The 21,388-nt window shown below is 34.0% G+C and overlaps 1 protein-coding gene across 4 annotated transcripts in view; it reads right to left on the reverse strand.

The window, feature by feature from the left end:
• Positions 1–21,388, reverse strand: part of LOC108567771 (MAGUK p55 subfamily member 5) — a 34,578-nt gene that overhangs the window by 7,473 nt on the left and 5,717 nt on the right. For 3 of the 4 annotated variants that reach the window (XM_017928423.1, XM_017928425.1, XM_017928426.1), the window contains 4 exons: positions 10,751–10,890; positions 9,670–9,720; positions 6,196–6,613; positions 5,906–6,044 (listed from right to left, as the gene is read on the reverse strand). In XM_017928423.1, coding sequence (XP_017783912.1) covers positions 5,906–6,044; positions 6,196–6,613; positions 9,670–9,720; positions 10,751–10,890 — 748 coding nt within the window. The remainder of the gene's footprint in view (positions 1–5,905; positions 6,045–6,195; positions 6,614–9,669; positions 9,721–10,750; positions 10,891–21,388) is intronic. The other variant, XM_017928424.1, reaches the window with a different exon arrangement.

Below are 21,388 nucleotides of genomic sequence, written 5' to 3' on the forward strand. Positions count from 1 at the left end.
TAATATGGAAAGGTAATTAAGAGTTTCCAGAAATCTACTAAAGTAATGAACGCTATTCTATCTTTAAGTTTCGGCTTTAATCTCTTTTCTCGAGTGAATAAAATTTCAGGAATTTAATAACACGTCTTAGGGTTAGGGGCTCCGGTATTTCTCATTGTTTTTTTTTTTCCGGTAGAGCGAAAAGGCAGCGAAGCAAATACACCCCGTGGCAGTCAGGTGGATCGTCCGTTGAGCCTCTTTTGGTCTCCCCTTATGGGCCGCAACTACCTGTCTTTGAGAAACCCAACAGGTGCGTTTCATAGATTCGACCGACAAGATAAGCTTGGAAGAGTTGAATGGAAATCACGCGAGAAATATTCGCGTCACAACTATTCCCAACGTTTCCTTTTCTCTATTTTATTATCTCCCGAGCGTTGTGTAAATATAAGATGAGGAAATACGACACTCGACATAAAGTGTTCGAAGCAAGAAAAACAAGAGATAATAACTCATTACACAGGTGTATAATGCTTGTCCTATTTCGTTTACTGTATCGGATTTCTCGAAACGACAAAAACCGAAAGAAATGCACTTGAAATTGATGCCTTTGTGCTTACAGTAATAATCATGTTACATAAATTAGTCTGGCGTCTAGACATGACATGCAGTACTTGGATACAAAAAGATTGGCACTTTAGAAGACAAATATCTTATGATGATTACACGAATGTTACGAACAAACAATTTTGAAATTATTTGACTTAAAACGAGCCAACCTTGAACGCGACTTCCTCCGATGCAATTAAATGCATGGCGAAAACGGGTATGGAACAAAAACAGATTACATTTGTGCATCTTCCAATTCGTCCGCACCGAATAACAATCGTATCGAATCGAATTACTCACCAGTGTTTTAGAACTTTCATCTCGAAACGCATCGTGGATCTTAATCACAGAAAACGCAACTAACACCAATTATTATTAAACAAACACTTAATTCAATCTTAACATAACGAAGTTAAGATAAGGCCGGGAGCCAGTCGCACATACAGAGGATAAGCGCGCGCGACTTAACTGAACGTGAGTGTACCTATCACTGTACAACAATCCTATCCACGATACTGGTTTGTTCATAACAATCGCGACTATTGTTATTGCTTTTACTATATATACACATATATATGTTATGGTATGTTCGTATCGCGCGTTGAACGTAAGCCACTCTTCGACTGAGCGAAGACTGATGGTAAGTAAAAATTCTTGAGATGAAGTGGGTGGTGTTCAGCAGGTACGCAAGAAAAAAGGTTAGAGTGGGGCTCGGGTTATGTCTAAGGATAGGAGGAGATCCACAGGATCGAAACTGTTTTCTACTGTGTTGACCAGTTCAACACTCGGTGAATTCCATCGAGTCACCTGAAGAACGCGCTCGACCATCCGGCCGTGGACTTAAGACGCAAAACAGGGCCGTAGTGGATATCAACTCTCCATTTAAACAAATTAATTCCAAAAACAGAAGAAACAACATACACCACCACAAGACTTTGCTGATATATGGAAAATAAAGAAATTCAATTTAGTTTTTTCTTTTCTTATTTTATAAGTATAATCATTGCGCATATTTTTAATATATTTAGATTAAATAAATCATAATTCATTATTAATATATATATTAACTTTTCCATTTCTTTAAATTCTTATTTATGAAAAGTGTTGAAGCAACAATATTTTTAAATACCTTCTGATTTTTAACCATATTTCACCTGTGCTTCGACCTTTGCGGAGAAGATCAAATATTCAAAGAACCTTGCGTACCTGTCGTTAAACCGGATGCAATTTTGCCCATTCTGGAATCTATGGCTTATTGAAGATTTGTATACCTGTTCGTATCTAAGTTCATCGGATTCTAGTAATTTCTACAATGAAGGCGGCGCCTACTTAGGGCCGTTTATTGCAAGCAAATCAATTTTAAATGCCTGCCATAAAGTTTATGAACTGAACCCACTCGCACTATACAATTTGAAATTTCTTCACTCAAATAATATTCTTTACGTTATATTTATTAAAATTTTGTGATTTTTCACAAGTTGTGTTTCTTTTAAAGTAGAATTAACAATAAAACAAATATATAAACAATACACGATAATCGTGAATCATTACCTATTTTAATGAGTTTACATAACGTCCAGTTTAAAAAAACTAATCAGCTCAGTTTAAAGTGATTAAATACACCGTAAGCAATTTTATCTGGAATGGAATGTTTTATTCTTTGTTGAGGGTCGTATTTTTGTTTGGGGTTTACTCCTGTCTCTCCTTCTCTAACTCTCTCTTTCTCTCTCTGTAAGAATGTCAACGACACGTACGTTCCGAGAGGAGCTGCGAAAAGGAATGAGACAGAGAAGATAAGGAAGATGCTTTTAATAATTCATATATTTTATACGTTACGGTAAAACGTAACTAGTTTTATGTCCTTTTTATTCCATCTGCTCGTTTTCGCTGCTGCTCACGAGGTTCTCATGGTGCTCGTATGCACAAATACGTAAACAAAGATATATAATCCGCGCACATTTAAAATCGGTTGGCGTGCTTCAATCAACATCATGCAAACGGAAGACGTATATTTAAACCTTTTGCAACAATAACCGATTCTTAGCAGTGCTCAAATTTCCAACAACAGTTTATTCAATTCAATTATAATTGTTTGTTATACAATATATTCTAGTTCTAATTAAGTTAAAACTAAAAAGTTAACAATTTACAAAACACTCAAGAATTATAATTATTTGGACTGAGACTAGAGTCTATTAACATTTAATGTTATCATAAGTTATAAGTAAATACAACTATACTTTGTATAGTGTATAAAGTAAAAGTCTTCTGTGGATTATGAAAAAATGAATCAAATATGTATACTTCATAATTATAAGTTTATTATTATTAGATAGAGAATAATTGGAATATTGGATGAGCAACGATGCGTTCGTGGTGAGAGTTTCCAAGTGGATTTCGACAAAGATATGCGTTTCTAGTGCAGCCTTCAACAGCTAATTGAAAGTGTGTGTGTGTGTTTTTTTTTCTTCTCTCCTAATGTCGCTGATGTTTTTGAAAACTGTTTATTTATCCGTATAGATTATATACGGAATAGCGAAAATATTTATTTACTTTGTACATAATGAATGTGACAGCAATCAGAATTTCGAAATAAACAAACAAAAAAATAAGCAACGCGTCGACGTTATTCACTTTCGAACTCGTTCGGTGCATCATCGAATTGACTACAAGTTTTGAAACGAAATATATACGTTGTTATTCAATAAAGGAGGGAACTTGTTTTGGCTTTGGTTGAAAATTGAAACCGAAATTTGGTAATTTAGAAATTGGAACAGTGAAATACAGTTTTGAAAGGAACGTCTTCATTTTTTAATGAATGGATTTCTTATTAAAAAAGTTACAAAAAAAAAGAAACTTACTATAATTAAGAGAAAATAAGTGTTTTGCCACGTAACAACAAGCGAAACATCTTTTATAAAAAATAAAGAAATATATTATAGTTTTTGCTCCACTTGTGTTTAGTAATATTTAATCATATTAGCAATATAATTCACCTTTACTTTATTAGAAACACTTTAAGCAAAATTACAATTACCATTTTAATTTCGAATGTTAACAGTGTTTAATAATAATCAAAATACTATTTTATTATCAAAGCAGGACGAGTCAAGGTTAATGTAACCTTGCAAACTGCTGCATCAAATTTGGTGCAAGAATTAATTGAGATGTAAGTATGTGGTTTTCGCGATGAATAATTCAATGCATCTCCTTATTAAATTATAATTTTACGATTTATAAATTCAGAACGTAATGCATTTCGAAGTAATAAATAAATCATATTATATTTAGCTTAGAACTTATCTAAGCTGTGAACTAATTACGTGTTAAATAATTCAATAGATGGATTATTTAGAATAATAGACATTCGTTTTGACTATATACATTATTTTAAATTGTATTGGTATTATATAATTGAGTGTCAAATTACAGTAATTATGATTTGTAGATTGGCAAATTGGTCCAACCGTTGTAAACCGACAGGTATTCTTTGCGTTTCCTGTTGCATTTTAGAGTTATTGTTACGTTTGTGAAGGTATTCCTGAAAATGTTTTACACCGCTAGAAGAATTTGGCAATCGTCTGGATGGGACTCAGGAGTGCCCTTAAAACCCACCGGGAGATAAAACGAGCAGGTAGAAATCGACTTCTTGGAAGTTACACGGGTGTAACGCGTACACACATCGCCTCCATCCAAACACATACACACACCAAACCATATAGAGGAGAGAAGCATATATTTCCAGCATGCGTGACTTATTGTCGGGACTCCGAAATAGCTTGGAAATAGAACCTAGATGGAAGCATCGAGACTGGTCAAAGACACACCTGTCTACTGGAACACAATGGGTACGACGAAACTCCCACGCTCTCTGTGATCCAATGTTCGGTCTGAAATGACTCAAAATTCAGCAACAACGGCCGGAGGATCGGTGTTCATTTGCAATTGCAATGGTACGAATTCCACGTCGTGACGCATCCAGATAATGATTTCAATAATATTTCAAAATCAATTGTGATTCCGTGCGAGATGCTGACTATTTCCTGTTTACTACGCCTTTCCGCATTTACATACAATGAGGAACACAATTGGCTTTGAATACAGCCACAAGCCTTAAAACGCTTTAATCTCATCAACGAATATATTTTTGAAAAAGAAAAAAACAACAACACTCCGTAAAGCCATTTCAAGTGTAGACAAATTTCCGGGGCGGAATGTCTGAGCGGCTTCTCTGCCCTTTCTCATTATGTAGGCTTGTGTTTTTTTTTTGTTTTGTTGTTCACTTCTTTTAGGAGGCGAAAAATCATTGTCATAATTTAAAAGGGAGTCACGTTTCCATTCCAACATTATTAGGCTTTTTAATCTTTGTTAAACTACAACGCCTCAGTCACACACGTAAGTTCACATTACATGGAATTCTTGCTTTTTACCTGCCCTTCGGTATATGTATATATAAACACACGCACGTAAACTAAAAAGCTATTTACAAAAATGATATTTACTTGTTTTCCCATCGGAACGAACAAAACAGAAGACGTGAAAAAAAATATTTATTTTATGGAAAGTTTGTTTGTCAACGAAAAGAAACATAGACAAAAAAAGAGTTGGTATTTAATTTTGAATCGCGAGACGTTAAAGAGATTCGCCGTGGAAATGACACGATAAATTTGAAGAAGATTGGCTATAATTTGCATGCAGAATGGATGTACGACGTGAAACGAAAAAGAAAAAGTTCGAGTAAAAGTAATCGATAGGTGCATAAATGGGACGTGGTAAACTGCAGGAGGATCGAACCTCACACATGAGGTTGTTCGAGTGTATAAGAAAACGTTCATTCTGCGGACATTTAACACGTTTCGCGATAAAATAACCACTCCAAACGTGGATATTGCTGCGATTTAAAAGGAACTAGAGACGATAAAAACGCAATTATTTTAAGGTCGCGGGTATTTCAAAACAATAACAATTCTTTGTTCCATAACAAACAAAAATACATTGAACTATATGTAAAAAGCCAGAAAGTGAAATACTTAATTATACTTATTATATCAATAATGTGAATATTAGAAATAACATTAAAAATAAATATCTTCATTATTTTGAATATTAACGAAAATATTTGCAATTGGTATTTAGACATGTCAATAAATATTTATAAACGCTTTATCAATCAATTACATACCCAAATACTCATATTATCTTTAAATGTTGAAAAACAGTTATTGAATGGTAAATACATATTGAACAATGTTTCATATTTAAGTTAATAATGTTGTGTATTTGTGTCTATCTACCTAATATGATTACATAAGAAACTTACCTAATTTCTGGTTCGATAACTAATTTGTTATTATTATTATTGTTTTCAATGATTGCAGTGGTTTTCAGTTTGTTATCTTCGGCGCCAATTAGCAACTCGGTTCTACCATTCTGAAATGGAGACGATGCTCTCCTGTCGCCTGTGGAAGATGATTAAATCAGACGGAAGTTAATGAAAAGCGATGGTCTCTGCACGAGTTTATGATAAATTAATTGCGTTATGATCGTAACCGTGTGATGTGCAGAATATCTGGTCTAATCGAATCCGTGAGAAGTGAGAGAAATATGTACCTAATGAGGCTCTGCGATCGCCTAGCTTCCTGACGTCCAGCACTTGGTCGGCGGTATTGGGCAGGACTTCGCTGGGCACTTTTTCGGCTTCTGTGAACTGCTGGGTCAATATCAGATCAGATTGGTCATGATGGTGCTGGTTGTGGTGGTGGTGTCCATTGGTTTGATTTGCCGGCACCAGGATGGCAGTCGGTGAGGGTTGTTTCGCTTTCGCTAGGGCAGGTTGTATGGGGCCGGCTGGGGCTGCGCTTACAGTGGTTGTGGTCGAACAACCACCTCCGGCCTCTCCTCCTACACCTTGCTTGCTTCCTGTGGAGTTGTTGTTTAAATTTTCGGTGGCAGTTAAAGAAGTCACGTAAATCGGTGAACTGTTTATGAATCCGTTCAACTCTTCGCTCGAAGTGCTCTGCTGATTCAGCTGAAACAATATAACGTTATCAATTACCAATACTTCTACAGATTAGATTCAATTTATCTACATTCGCTCGAAAAATCAACGAAATCACGCATTCAATTAAACTAATCAAGAATTTATATGTTTCAGCTGGATTTAAATGAATACTGTTTTTACGATTACATAAGCTTCGCTGTAGACACCTGATATTATAAAATGGGCAATGTTGTTACAAGATAAAAAAAATATATATAATGTTGATACAAGACATAAAATCCTCATATACTGGTTACTATCAGCACGTCAGTCTTTCATGTTGTTAGGGGACTTCTCTTCGTTTTTTTTTTATCTCAGGATACAGTTCTCGCTTCAATGTTTACAGCATCCTAAGACCTCTGTGTCATCCTTTGTGGTGAATAGAAGCGCCACATTGTCCACCCCCTTTAACACCAGAAACTGAGTACTCGACTGCGAAAAAGTTCACATATCAACTCACTCACACTCGTTGCCCGCCCATTGTCCTAGTTATGAATTGTCCTAGAAAATCTTCACTGCGAGAAAAGCAATCTCAGTCACAGAACAATCCCTCAAATAGCACACACACACAAACTGAAAACTTTCATTTACAATTATTATATTCAATTATGTTCATCTGATTCATATAACAATAAACTTTGAGAAACATCGATGAACTAAATACAATTTATTTTTATTTTGCTCAATTAAAATTTAGTTTATTTTGAAATTTTTAGACCGTAAATAAAATGTTCTTATATAACTTCTTTTTTTAACATTTTAATAAACAATTTTACTTAAAATTGAGTAAATTGAAATCGATATATTTTCAGCGTCGTTGACAAGTACACGTGTTCTCGTCGAATAAACAAAAAAAATATCTGCAATTGACATTATTACATTACGCTTAAATGTATAGAAATTGTATAATTGTACTCATCGCTGTTAATTGTCTCCGACAGATATCTGTTCCGAACACTAACTGTAACCATTAAGTGAATATTTTACGTTTCATTGAACTTACAGACATGTCATATTCGTAGTTAATTATATAACAATGAATATACTTGCGTGTAACCTTTTCAGGATAATTCATAGAAATATTAATTTGAGAGTATTTTTTTGTTTGTTATTGAGGATACTTTGACTATATGTTAAATAGAATTGGGTTCTAATAGTTTTTTCTATAATTCAGATCTAAATCTTCTAAAATCTTCAAATGTTGCCTAATTTGACATACCATAAGAGGTTCGCCTAATCTATAAGTATTTTGTTTAATAAATATGAAAAAATATTGAATTGCGATACATGGATTTTATAATTTGTTAATTTTGTTATTGAATTCTATATTCATTAATAAAAGTTGCGAAATAAAACTAATTTAAGTTCTATGTAAAGATGCTGAATGAAAAATGGTCGTCTGTTGATATTACATTTATGTCATTAAAATAATTCATATATTATGTTTGGAAGTGGTGCTTGAAACTTTCATAAACCACCTGTGCACTTGTAAGGGTGTCTGTAATGCGTTTAAGCCGCAAAGAGAATATAGTGAAAGAGAAAGGGAGAGAAAGAACAACGAGTCTAAGAGAATGGACGATACGGATAGGATGAGAGAGAGAGATGGCAGGCAGGCAGACACTTCACTTCGACGATAAGGGCTTTAAGTTTTTGACGTAAAACAGGGTGAGGAGTGTTGCGTGTGACTGGCATTTTCATAGGCCTTTGTCGACCGACCTATGATGATGCCCTACATGGAAACACAAGAGAGACATGTCGATTTAATAATGGCCATGCTCGCTCGTACACATATCATATCATGTCGTATGCTTGCTTATGTAATGCACATCAGATCCTGGCTTTAAATCTCGTGACAGCACATAATGGATATTGTGCCACTAACAAGCTTTAATGCATATAGGACGATGCGTGGACTGAGGACAACTAGCTAAATGTACAATTCTGGATTTCGACCACGCCCGGATAATTCAAATGGAAATGGTATTAAATTCCAAAACGACTAATGAAACTTATAAACAAGGCCAGATTTCAACCAGCAAAATGCAAAATCTAATTAAATTTTCGCCCGTTCCTGCGATTCACACTTTTTATATTACTACGAGACAATGAAATCGATGGAAATGTGCATTGACAATAAACAAAACTATTTTTAGTCAGTCAAAGACAAATAATTGTATTACTACTTAATTATTAATCATATTATAATGTTATATTGAAGAAAATCTTAATTATATATCCTTAAACATCAATAGTAATGCATGTTGATTATTAATAACGCAATTTCCATTCTAAATTAACAACAATTTAAAAAATAAACCGATATTTAGTTTTTTTTTATATAAAATTTATGAATTTATCAAATATGAATCAATCTACTATTGTTAAATGTATGAGTTACACTTTGTTATCTTTGCTTTGTTTAATTGAATCGCTTAGGTAAAGCATGAGAAAAAAGATAGAATTGATTTGAAAGGAAACATAATATTATTAACGATAAATAATATCGAGAATTTCAATTTAAAGAACGTACACTATAGAATATGTAGTACACAAATCAGCACAAAGAATTATACCCCAAGCCAAACTAAAGGTATTTTTCCGCTTATTTCCTCTTCTTTTTTTTGTTGTATGAATATGTCCAACAGGTAAATGAACCTTTCTGGAATGGAATCTCTGTTTACATCAATGGCTTTGTATATGGTTTTTTTTTTCCGTTAGCGATTTTAATCTACAGCATTCAGAGAGAGACTTTCGATACGTCTACCAGTTTCGATAATAAAACCTATTTTATTACAAGGAACCCTCTCGGTTTTATGTTTGTTTACTTCGCAAACTTGTGAAAAATAGCATACGGCAGCGTGCGAGTGCATTGCGCAAAACGCTTTTACTTTCGAAACTTATCGCATAAAAATAACTAAGAATCGCGACAATCAAAACAAGACAGGAAGACGTGCAATTTAATGGGATTTCTGTTTTGCTTTCATATGCGGATCAATAAGAGAATTTTAATATATCTATGTTTATGTTTTTTGTTTGTTTGTTACCGAATTGTCATATTTTTCTTTGTCCTCGAGTCGGCTTAGATTCAAGGGAGTCTGCAAAACATAAAACAGAAGTCACAGAGGAAGGAATCAAGTCAAGTGGAGGATTATTATTACACGCGGCTTCCATACATACACACACATATCGAATTCATATTATGCAATAAAATGTGACTGAAAGCAGTACTTGGAATGCATTTTACATATGTATTAAACAGAAACTTTTAAACTGCCTCTTAATAATATGTAATAATACGTTTCAATTATTAAAAATTAGTTATTTATCATAAAAAGTGTAAATTTAAATTTAGATATTTATTTGATAATTTTAGTAATGTAATACATTTTCAGTAAAGGATTAAGGATCATTTTTTTTTCAACAGAACAACTCAAGACTTAAATGTCTGAAGTTGTGGAACGTAACCATACAAAGAATTTACAACTTCGTCTTAATTTCATTCAAATCATTTCAAAATATGTGCTTCATTATATTTACAATTTTATTCGTAATAAATGAAATAAAACCTTTCTCATTCTATTCAATTTATTTTTACTATACATATTAAAGAATAATATGTTATGATAAGTAAATATGTGATAAAACGGGGAGAGGATTAAATCGTAAAAGGGCAGTAGAGCAGATTGAGTGTGTTAAATCAGTGAGAGCAATAGGTATTGAACTTTGTGAAATCCGAAGCACTTGTGTGTAGTGGAAACTAGAAACTTCGGTATGTAGTATGCTTCAAGTGTTCCATTTCTACTGGTTCTCATGACACCGCGAGGCCCGATCAAAGTGCCGTGTACATCATAATCAATTATGATAATGCGAACGAAAGTGGCCCTCTCGATGGACCATTCCACAGGCCCCCGACAATTTCTAACAGCTCGACCCGTTTTATCAACACACACATGCCAGAGGATTTATGGCACGTATAAATCTCTCCGGGAAAAAGGGCTTTCGCACACACGTTCGAATGAAATATTCAGCCCGCCCTTCGCGCAGATCCTAGCGAAATTGAATCCGATCTGATAGATATTGATAGATTCAGCGGGGTCGCGATGGTTTTTGTTGATGCTTGCATACCTGTTGGGACAGTTTGGTCATGTCCACAGGGGTGATCCGTTTGAGGGCCGAGAGACGTTCCAGACGTTCTCGGGCTTGCTGTTCGACGGCGATGACGAACGCATCTTGGACGTTGCTCGAACACAGGTCTAAATCCACAGCTGCAATACAGAACAAACATCATCATCATCATCGTTACGTATGTATCAATCTTCGTGCATTACACATTTTGCACACAATATGTCGAAAGAGAAACTTTTGTATACAGTTATAAAAGTCTGCTAATTATCACCGCAAATTCTCTTTACAAACCTATTATATAATTATTATTTACATTTAATTTTGATTTTCATAATTCTGAAAATTACGAAGTGTTAGAACCAATAAACTCATTCATGAGTTAGAAAAAGGGTAGTATTAAGTATTTAAAAAATGGTACATTTCTTGCTTCATAAATTAAACATCTGACGAAGCATATACAGGAAATATAAGAATGCATTGCTACGACTAACCCTACAGAAAAATATTATAATAAATCTCACTTGAAATGTGATTGGAATATGTAATTGTAATATTCTAAATGGACAGAACTAACGATAAAAAGAACTATTCTCAGTCAATAAACTAATATTAATTATTATAAAATGTATGTAATTGTTAGCATTATCTCGTTGATTAATGAACATAATAGTGATAATAATAGTACGATTCAGGCAAATTGAAAGTCCGCGATTGGACTCGTGCAATCCATTCCTTCAGCAGATAATACGTGTCAGTGAACTTCTCTCACTGTTAATTAATAATCAATGGATTATCTTTCCTGTGCACAACAAAATGCAAAGTGAATCTCTGAATACATTTATATTATTAAAAAGAAAAAATATAAACAAAAATCTATTTTTGTTTAGATTAATTTCATTTAATCTCATACAATAAAAGAAACTCTTCCTTAGTGTATTTATTATACAAGCTATTGTTGTGATGTTCTCGTAGAATATTAATTATAAATATTAAAGCAACTTCTCTTTAGGAAACATTAAAAAAAATAAGCGAAGCACGCGGTGGGTAAACAAACAGCGAAGAAAAAGGAAGAGAAAACATTAAAACGTGTTTCATAAACACGATTACAATTTATTATCATTTTATCATCTCGCCGTACGCGTTCATTTTTCTTGTACTCTCACGCAACATTTAACAAATATGTACATACAAAGAGAGAGAGAAATTGCCTAAAGGTAATGCATTTATCTTAATTTATCTTGGATGAAATGTATAAATCTTCCGAGTTATTAGATATATTGATTAATTAATGTAACTGTGAAGTAATTTAACATTGCTTGTGATATTATGCAACCAAACTTACCTAGAATTCAAATACAGTTCACATAACATAAGGTTTTATACTACGCAGAAAAAAAGACATGTGTATAATATAAGCAATATATTAGTGCAGTTTCAATCAGTTTGTATTAATAATTATAGACCGATTTGAAAATTTCAAAACAAAATGAATTTTAATTGTGAAAATAATAAAGAAATTAAAAAAAAATCAATTGAAATGTCTTCGATCTACTAAATTCGAGACAAAAAGAACTAAACTTTGCTTAAGTATAATTATTTGCGTAGAAAGACCTATAACAATTGAAAGTTATGAATAATTACAATTATAGTTTTTTTTCTCTTTACTTTCAGTACATTGGTAGTCGTCAGTTTGTTGTTAATTATTATATAATTAAAAGTAAGAATGAATTAAATTAATTTAAAGTAAACTTTCGTAACAAATTTAGTATGTGCATCGCGTGTAATTCGGATCGTTTGCCAAACATATATTCCCAAAGTTTACTAGCAGTTAAAGCTTATGTATTTTACTTTCACGCGAAAAGTAAATTCACGGCAGCATTTGAAATATTATGTGGAATTTTACGTAACTTAGAAGCATTAAGTTGCGTCACGCCGAGGAAGGAATGAAAACATGGAGATTTTTAGGGGATAAAATATATCCTCATTATTTATTAAGTATCATCCCATGATTTATGAACGTGGTCCTCGCTTTCCAAACTATGCCATAACCAGAAGTTATTTTGGTGCAATAAACTTGAAGACGTATTTTTGAGCGATTTCTTCAAATGAAATTCCTTCGCGAAAACTTTTGTAGAAGCGGGGCTTTGTCGTAATGGAATCGATATTTGCGAATGCACGGTTTTCGTAGCGAAGATAGGAAGGAGGACGTTTAAAGAGACAAAGAGATGATGGTGGGACAAAGGGCTCTGTTTCACTGGTTATGTGGGAAATTGTTTATACTTATATATATCTATAGAGACAGAGAGTTTGTTAGTTGTTATGAGTTATGCAGCACATTAGGATGGTCGGACAAGGGCGATTGTGCATTGTGTCGATACAATAACGTCACGTTCGACGTGTATTCTCTATAGAAACTCTCTTCAGTAAACGTCAAGTTGTACGTACGTACGTACATCCAGACAGTCGGTAAACAATATAGCATTCGGGCATAGAATGACTCGGATGTTCATATGCATGCAGAATGCAGTCTTCCGGTGCGGAAAATCAATTCTGCCGGATATCAGAATGGTACGCCGATAATAAAACTCGCGAAATGCTTGCCGTAGGTTATTAATAGCTCACCGCCCGTCACTATCTCTTCAATTATTCCATCCCTTTGAATGCGTTGCATACTCAAGTTATGTTCGCTAAAATATCAGACTATGATTAATTCATTTAATTCTAAAAAAAGCTTTTGCACATTACAATGCAATATCGACCGATTTTCCTAGACATTTGTTTAAAACTTTGCTCCAACCTTCTTTCCTTTTACTTATTTCGTGATTCGGAACCAAAATTCCAAATATAAATTCTCAATGTGATCATTTTGTTGTGCTATATTGATTATAACAATTACATAATAAAAATAAACTCCTTCCCTTTCTGTAATAACACCACTAAATTATGAGATCTAGATACCACAATTAAATAGAATATTTATCAATGAGTAATAAACAACTTGTTAACAAATCTTGTACAGTTCATATAATTCAAAATTATTACCTACTATCTACGATCATGTATGTTTCCATATTATTCATTAAATTTATCAAGTATAAACAAATATCCTTAATTTTGATTGATTATGTTAAGAATAGAAAACTTTCTTTGTTTTATTGGTAAAGCAACCTACATTGATAAGGCAAAACCGTCCGAGTTTCTTTTCAATTAAGATAAGTACGGCACCATTTCGATTACGGTTTATTTTTATACGTAAATTAGTTCAGGTTAATGACAATTAATTAGCGCAATCTGTAATGAGACACCTGGCTTGCCTCGACCTCCTACAACCGTCTTTTATACAGAGTCTATTCTATTTTTAATTCTTTATAAATATTTATCCGTTCCTTATTAAAGTAAGTTGGAAATATTAAAAGAACAAATGTTATATTATTGTTTTTCTTTTAAAAATCGTATGTCTAATTTGTGTGAGATTATAGGTTAATAGGTCATCGATCATTAGCTTCTCAAGTCTTGGTACCGCTGCTGCATCCTTGTAATTTTATATAAAGATATTCGATAGATACTTGATATTGCTGAGTGCTTCTTAGAATCCCTCAATTTAGTTGTTGAGAGAAGACCGGAACTTCCATTATAATTCTGACCTTATTTACTATACTCCATAATAAGTCCAATCCAAAAAGTGATCAATATATGGTTTATATTCATTTTTCAATTGGTTATCTTTTAACTAAATAATATAACAAAAACGTACGTAATAAAATCAACTTAAAATTAATAGAAATGTGAAACAATACTTGTTAATTAACATATTTTAGTCAACCTATTAAGATATATTATGTATTACTTTGAGAAAGTAAACAAATAAAACATAATTTGTATGCGGTACGCAAATGGCGAATACGGTAATTACTTTGTGACTATTTTTTTTTTCGAGCGGTTTCCGGTTTGGCGGACATCCGGTAGGTTACAAATTGATTTAGAGCCGTAATCGTCTTTGGGCCGTCTGCTTTGTGTTTTGCTTTAATTACGCGACACGCTTCAGGTGGCAACAATAAAAGAGTAACATTTCAGGGATTCCTGTTTGTGCCACTTGCCTAACCTTGGATTACGAAGAATACGTAACGTGCATGTATTAATCTGCTTTGACAATGTCTACGCTAATTGTCTAAAATCGATAGCCGCTTTCCCAGCTTCCTGTTCATCGGGCTAATTGGCCTTGATCTGTGTAACGTGCAAAACTGCACAGCGGCCGTTTTCATAATTCAATAGCTCTCACGGTAATCGCGTAACGCAGCTGACGTTCTCCCATTGGAGATCCATTTAAATACGCAATGGGAACGGATTAGGATAATCCGTTTCATTTTTATGTTTTCGTAGTCCGCGGCGTCGGTTTTCGGTGAAAGTTGCGAGCTCGAATTGCAAAGCTATTAATCGATCGTCAACCCAACGAATTCGAGGTCCTACATATAAACAACAAACGAAAGCAAATGTCTAAAGGGTGGCGGCACTAAATAGAAAGCAAAAACTCATCGAAGTTTCGAGGTGTATGTTTGTGTGATACGAATATTCAAACAAAAAATGCATTCCCACAGTGGCGTTGAAGACCGGTGAAAGTCAAGCTTGGGTCTCGGATGTGCCTTACACTCGCTACGATTCCCATATTATTATTTATATATGGGGAAGAAGAAGGAGGAAATAGCGAACGAAAGGAGAGTAGAGCATTTGGAGTAATGAGGAGAGATCAGCAAAGGCAAGGCAAGGCGAAGCAACGGAGTGAACGTTGTGTGGCGGAAGCAATGCCGGTGGACGCGCGGGGGTGGATTTATGGTCTGCATTGTGCAGAGACGGCTAGAGAGGTCGTGTCGCTGACCCACGAGAGAAAAGTGGCCGTTTTGCAGGCCAGTGGACTAACTGTACTCAACTTTTGCTCCTCTCAGCTTAAGCTAAATAAACTGGACGAGACGGAGAACAGGAAATATAAAAGGAGACGATCTCGATTGCCCGTTTCAACTGGATTTACTTATTGACAACACAATACCCCAAATCCACATATTTATTGCCAGAGGAAAAAGCATTTTCCCAAAGATAGAACCATCGATTTTGAAATCTCTTACGCAATAGATATCAACCATTTCCTATGACGAGATCGGAAGAAAAAAATAAGAATTTTATTACATCTATGGAAAATATATCAAAATACTCATGATTAATTATTTTGTGATTGAGGCAATGAAATGTGTCATATAGAATTTAAAAAAAAATACAGTTACTTGTTATTACACCATGAAAATAAAATAGTAAAATATTCACGACTTCCAAGATAATTTAATGTAATTTAATGATTTATAACCTAACTCATATAATATCCAAGTTTAATACTATTGGCTTATTTCTAAATACAAGGAAATAATTCGTAAAAAATACAATTAATCTTTTTTCATCATCAATTTAATACAACAATGCAAATATGTATTATATAATTAAAACGATTCTTAGTCTATTTGTTTGTTTACGTTGGATATACATGATTACATAGTACAGTTAAAAAAATATAAATCATTGTCGATTACATAATAGAAAGATTGAAAATTCCTGAAAATTATTATGAAATTTAAGTAACTTTAAAAATTCCTCAGAACCGTTATTTAAAAAACAAAATCTTATTTGCTACAGCATATTTTTGATGCGTTGTTTACGTTATAAACAGAAGGTGTATCATGTTTATAGTTAATTATGCGGACGGTTGCTATTCAAATTTCATACCACGTTTGTTGGAGCAAATAATACTCGTCCGCACTTATACTCGCTATTCAAATCTTCGTTTGGGATGTGTAAGCCGTGCACGAGGGACTTCATACACCCACAATACGACTATTTATAGAATTTGCAAGGAAATCGATGGAAATCATTGGGCATATAGAAAAGAAAAACCATTACGTATTTATCATCTGCAGTTTGTAAATGATAATTTACTTTACATTATTAACAGTTCTTTTTATTGATCGTTAACTTCAATGGCAACGATTTAAAATTCACATCGGATGTTTGTTTGAAACTCACTTTCATTTGACTCACATACTTAGCATACATTTTTTAAATTTGTTGTTTACTTTCATTTCGTTTGGAATAAGCTATAAATAAGAAGTAATTGCATTCGTTACGAGTTTTTTTCCATCGACAATCAAACTGTGAATATCATTTATTTCTTTAGGAAATATTCCGAGCTTGTAAACCGGTCACCAAGTCCACTCCAAACTTTTGAAAGCTGTGAAATGAAAAACAATCGGAATTTTTTGAGCATGTATATCTTTTATATATTTACTATAAACGGGAAAGGTGTTATTATTCTCAGTGCCTTATATATGCTATTAAACAGTAAGAATTGGACTTAACTTCCTTCAAATGTTATGTTGAAATTCTAACTGGTCATGATTATGTTTTATGCGTATATCTCCTTAATATAGTGTGCTAATTCTACACATTTGCTTAATAAACTTCTTAATATTTAAGTGTTAAATTTTTTTATATCGATTTTTGAAATATCAAAACTTCACTTGAATATAACTGCAATACTCATCCGAGTAGTGACAGCAGTTGCTTCGTAAATTAAATATTGTATATAAAGATTCGAATACTTTTGAACGGACCGAAATATTCTGAATACTTGTTTACCTAAACAGGTTGTCAGATATGGTAATGCTGAGCATCATACTACGAATCCTACAGCTCCGAAGCAGAAAACGTGTTGTTATCTAAGCGACGATGCTCCACGGTATATAAGTTTCCAGAAACATCCACAATTCTTTTACCGCAGCGAAAAGTTTAAATAAACCGATATTTACCGATAGTCGGTTTGTCGCAAACAGGAAAGTCGGAGATGGAAGAGAAAAGTAATTCATTGTTTCTGGAAATTTTAATTAGTCACGTGTATTCCCCATTGTTATTTATTTCATCGTCGCAGTTGCTGTTGTTGTTGTTGTTGTTGAAGTTTTAGATAAACTTATTTATATTCTAGGAATATTAATCGTGTGAAATTGTATTCTATCATACGTGAAGTACAGAAATATAAACTGACTGCGACCAGTTGAGAAATTTTAATGAATCTCGTTGTTATGGGTTTCGTAAACGTTTTCTCGAAATCCCGATGTTGTTTGTCGTGCGATCGGAGAAGAAATGGGAAGACAACACGGATATGCCACATTCGAGTGTTTACGCAATCCAAATTCCACAGAGATTGATGTTCGGTCCAGACATGAGGGGTGTTCCAACGGTTATGTCGAGTGTATAAAACTGGAGTTGTCGTAAACACGGGATGCGTTTTTGTCCCTCCGTTTTCCTTGCGTGGGTGTTGGTGAAATGGGCGGTAAACGTACGTAGGATTGGTGGGAGGGTGAGCAATTTATGAGATGCTGCGTTCACCCGATTTCGCTCCCGTTTATTCTCACTAATTCAAGTCCTTCTCGCCCCCACTGTTTTTTTTTCTGTGGCTACCGTTTAAAGCCGAAAGATAATTATTATATTTTTCTTCTTGGGCTCGGAATTATTTGTATAGGCCCCGGAGGTCGCTGTAAGATAGCGGGTCGCCCCCCCGTCCGAGGCCCGAAGCCCGCGGCCACGGTCCAAGTCCGTGCACATCTCGTTAGCCTTGACTCGCAAAGTTCAAACCTTCCAACATCCACAACCACATCCATATATACACATACATGCATACACACACAAACACGCATCCATGCCACAAGAGTTGCTCGCACCGCCGTCGTCTCACAATCTGAGACGAAGCATTTCGCTTCTTGTTTCTCTGCATTTTAAGGCGCGGCTCTCCCGACAATTTAAACCCATTCATACCGCATACTTTACTTGGAACGGTTCAATTCCATTTCGTACAATTCGCGCGAAACAACAGATTCGCACGAACCAAATAAATCACAGGGCGTTTACAATTTCGTCCTGCTGCGATCCGAGTGGCCGTTTTCAAGTGCCAGCCTATTGTTTCACGACGGACGCCAGCGTTTCTGCTGCTACACGAACCGATCCCGCGACGGGTTGAAACCGTTGTTGCGCAACGCAACGCCGAGAAAACAACAATAATTGATAAAAAATCGAGTCCCATATTGTTGCTGTTGTTATATGTTATGTAGGATACATAGAGACTACTCTGTGTCAACCGTTTTCTTGGACATGTTAATTTAATTATTCCTTGCCATCCAACGCTGCGATTTACATAAAGTATTATTCTCATTTTAAGAACTTTCTCAACGTTATTATTACAATTGTACTACATTTATGTTATTCACAAATTGCCATGAGTCATGAGAATTATAATGATTCGAAATAATATTACGAATAAGTTTTCTGCGAAACTCCCTCTTCTCTCACAAAAAATAAGAACGGGGCTACTTTATTTATAAACTAGCGGATCAATACTATAGTATCTTCGTTATTACAAAATCACATCAAATACAATCAATTTTCTTGTGAGAGAACGAGTTTCACTTATATAAGCTTCATAACTCTATTAGAACTTAAACACTTTTTTTAAAATAAATAATTATTTCATATGGAAAAGACTGATATTATTATTTCAAATTGTTAATGTTACTTGATATAAAATGCAGAATTTTCTAACCTTTTGTGGAGTGAGTAGTGTGTATATTCGATACGCATCGTACGATTTCTTTGTAGGAATCGAGAAACCATAAAGAAGAGGGTTTCAACGTAGTACGTATTCTTAGTAATGTATATCGCATTTAATAAGGTTTCTGCACCTAATAAATAAATGCTAATAATCTTTAAAAAAATAGTTTTAATAGGAAATGAAAATCGTTAAAGGATTATAGTCAATTACTTCAACGTCTAGGAAGACCCGAAGATGTATAATCCAGGTCTAGACAAAAACAAAAAAGGTAATAAGACTTAACGATGTGAACTCGATGGTCACTTAGGAAGAAATCTTTGCAGCAGAAACGAAACTGTAATAGGTTACTTGCAGAGTCCGAAAACGATTACGAAACGCAATTGCTCGTTTTTGTTTCAATTTAATTGGGTCATGCGAATATCCTCAAGTGTATAGCATTTTATAAGCACGTGGGACGCAACGTTTTGCAATCACAACCTCATTTCTTTTCAAAAAACGAAATGTAATTCAGTTCAATTGTATTAGTTCTTAAGAGAATGCAAATGCAAAATTATTATTATTATACAGAAATAAGGTTCTAAAGCGTATATGTAAGCATGATTGAGCGTAGTGGCATATTTCAAATCGAAATCACATAGGAGTAAACAATGGCTATTCAACATTTTCAGTTCGATACGCCGTTTCTATAAAGGGATGAAATCAATTGTGTCGCTGAATTTAGTCTCTTGTGATTGGATTCACTGCAATTAGGTCAGGCATACAATTTTGCTATAATGTATATGTTATGATTAAACTAAATAATGTCAATATCTAAATTTCATGAAATATTTATTCGTGGTAGTTTAGTTATAAAATATTTATATTTTGTTACATAAAATAACACAAAAATCTTCATATCAATAAATCAGGTAGATCCTGATAAGTTTGTAGGTAAATAAGTGACCATAATCAAACAAAAATTAAAGAAAATATTGTATATAAACATAGAGATAATTATTGTTATGTTATAAATAAAATGTATTAAATATTTAATTGTTGAAATGAAAAGTTATTGTTATTATGAAATGAAACATGAATATATTCTATAGGACATATCGATTTCAACTGGAAATGTGGTCGGATTTGCATGAGGTTCATTTCGTATTCAAATCAAATCCAAATATAGAAATCAAAATGAAAGGAAAGAGGAAGGAAAAAAAAACAGCGCAGTGGAAGAGCGGAGCGAAATTATTCCGGAATAAATTAGACCGCATTGCCAAATTGGCCTGTACCGAACCACGGAGCTCGAGTGTGTCCCGAAGATGATGATTTAATGAATTGCACAATACGCGGCATGATGATGATCGCATCGTGAATTCCAATTTACCGGAGCGCGGTAAACAGTTTCGCGAAATTGCAGAAGATGAATGTGCATGCAATGCGGTGGGAGGTAATTTTCGCAATCGTTTCCGTACACGTGGGGCACATTCCAATCGGATCTGTAAGGTGATGGTTGTGGGTTTGCTGGAGGTAGCCATCAGAAGCCCTAATAATGACCCACACACTTTAATAATCGTGTAGGAACCGATTGCAGATTTCAAAATGGCCAAGTCAGCCAGCGCTGCACTTCGTTGCATGCATTTCAATATCCACATATTATGCAACAACCGCCAGTGCTGTATTAATATTTATCAATTATTCTTTATCCAAACACATTTAGACAAAACAATAAAACGGAATAATACATGCGGCATGCTGCGCAGTGACACACACTTCCATTATTCAACGAAATAGTCGGAGACTTCAACGATAGATTCGCAAATGAACCCAAATGAATTAAGTCCTCGCAGCACTTAATTTCACTATATTAGTATAAATTAAACAATATAGTTTTTGAATATAATTAACAACTATTACAATTCAACAAAATATGCAACACATTTTATTATGCTCGTTTTTACAGTCAAGAAAACCGTTTCTTATTATTTTTTTGAGTCTATAATATCTAAATTTGAATCACG

Source organism: Nicrophorus vespilloides, unplaced genomic scaffold (assembly GCF_001412225.1).
Source record: "Nicrophorus vespilloides isolate i.1.1-1 unplaced genomic scaffold, Nicve_v1.0, whole genome shotgun sequence".
NCBI lineage: Eukaryota > Metazoa > Arthropoda > Insecta > Coleoptera > Silphidae > Nicrophorus > Nicrophorus vespilloides.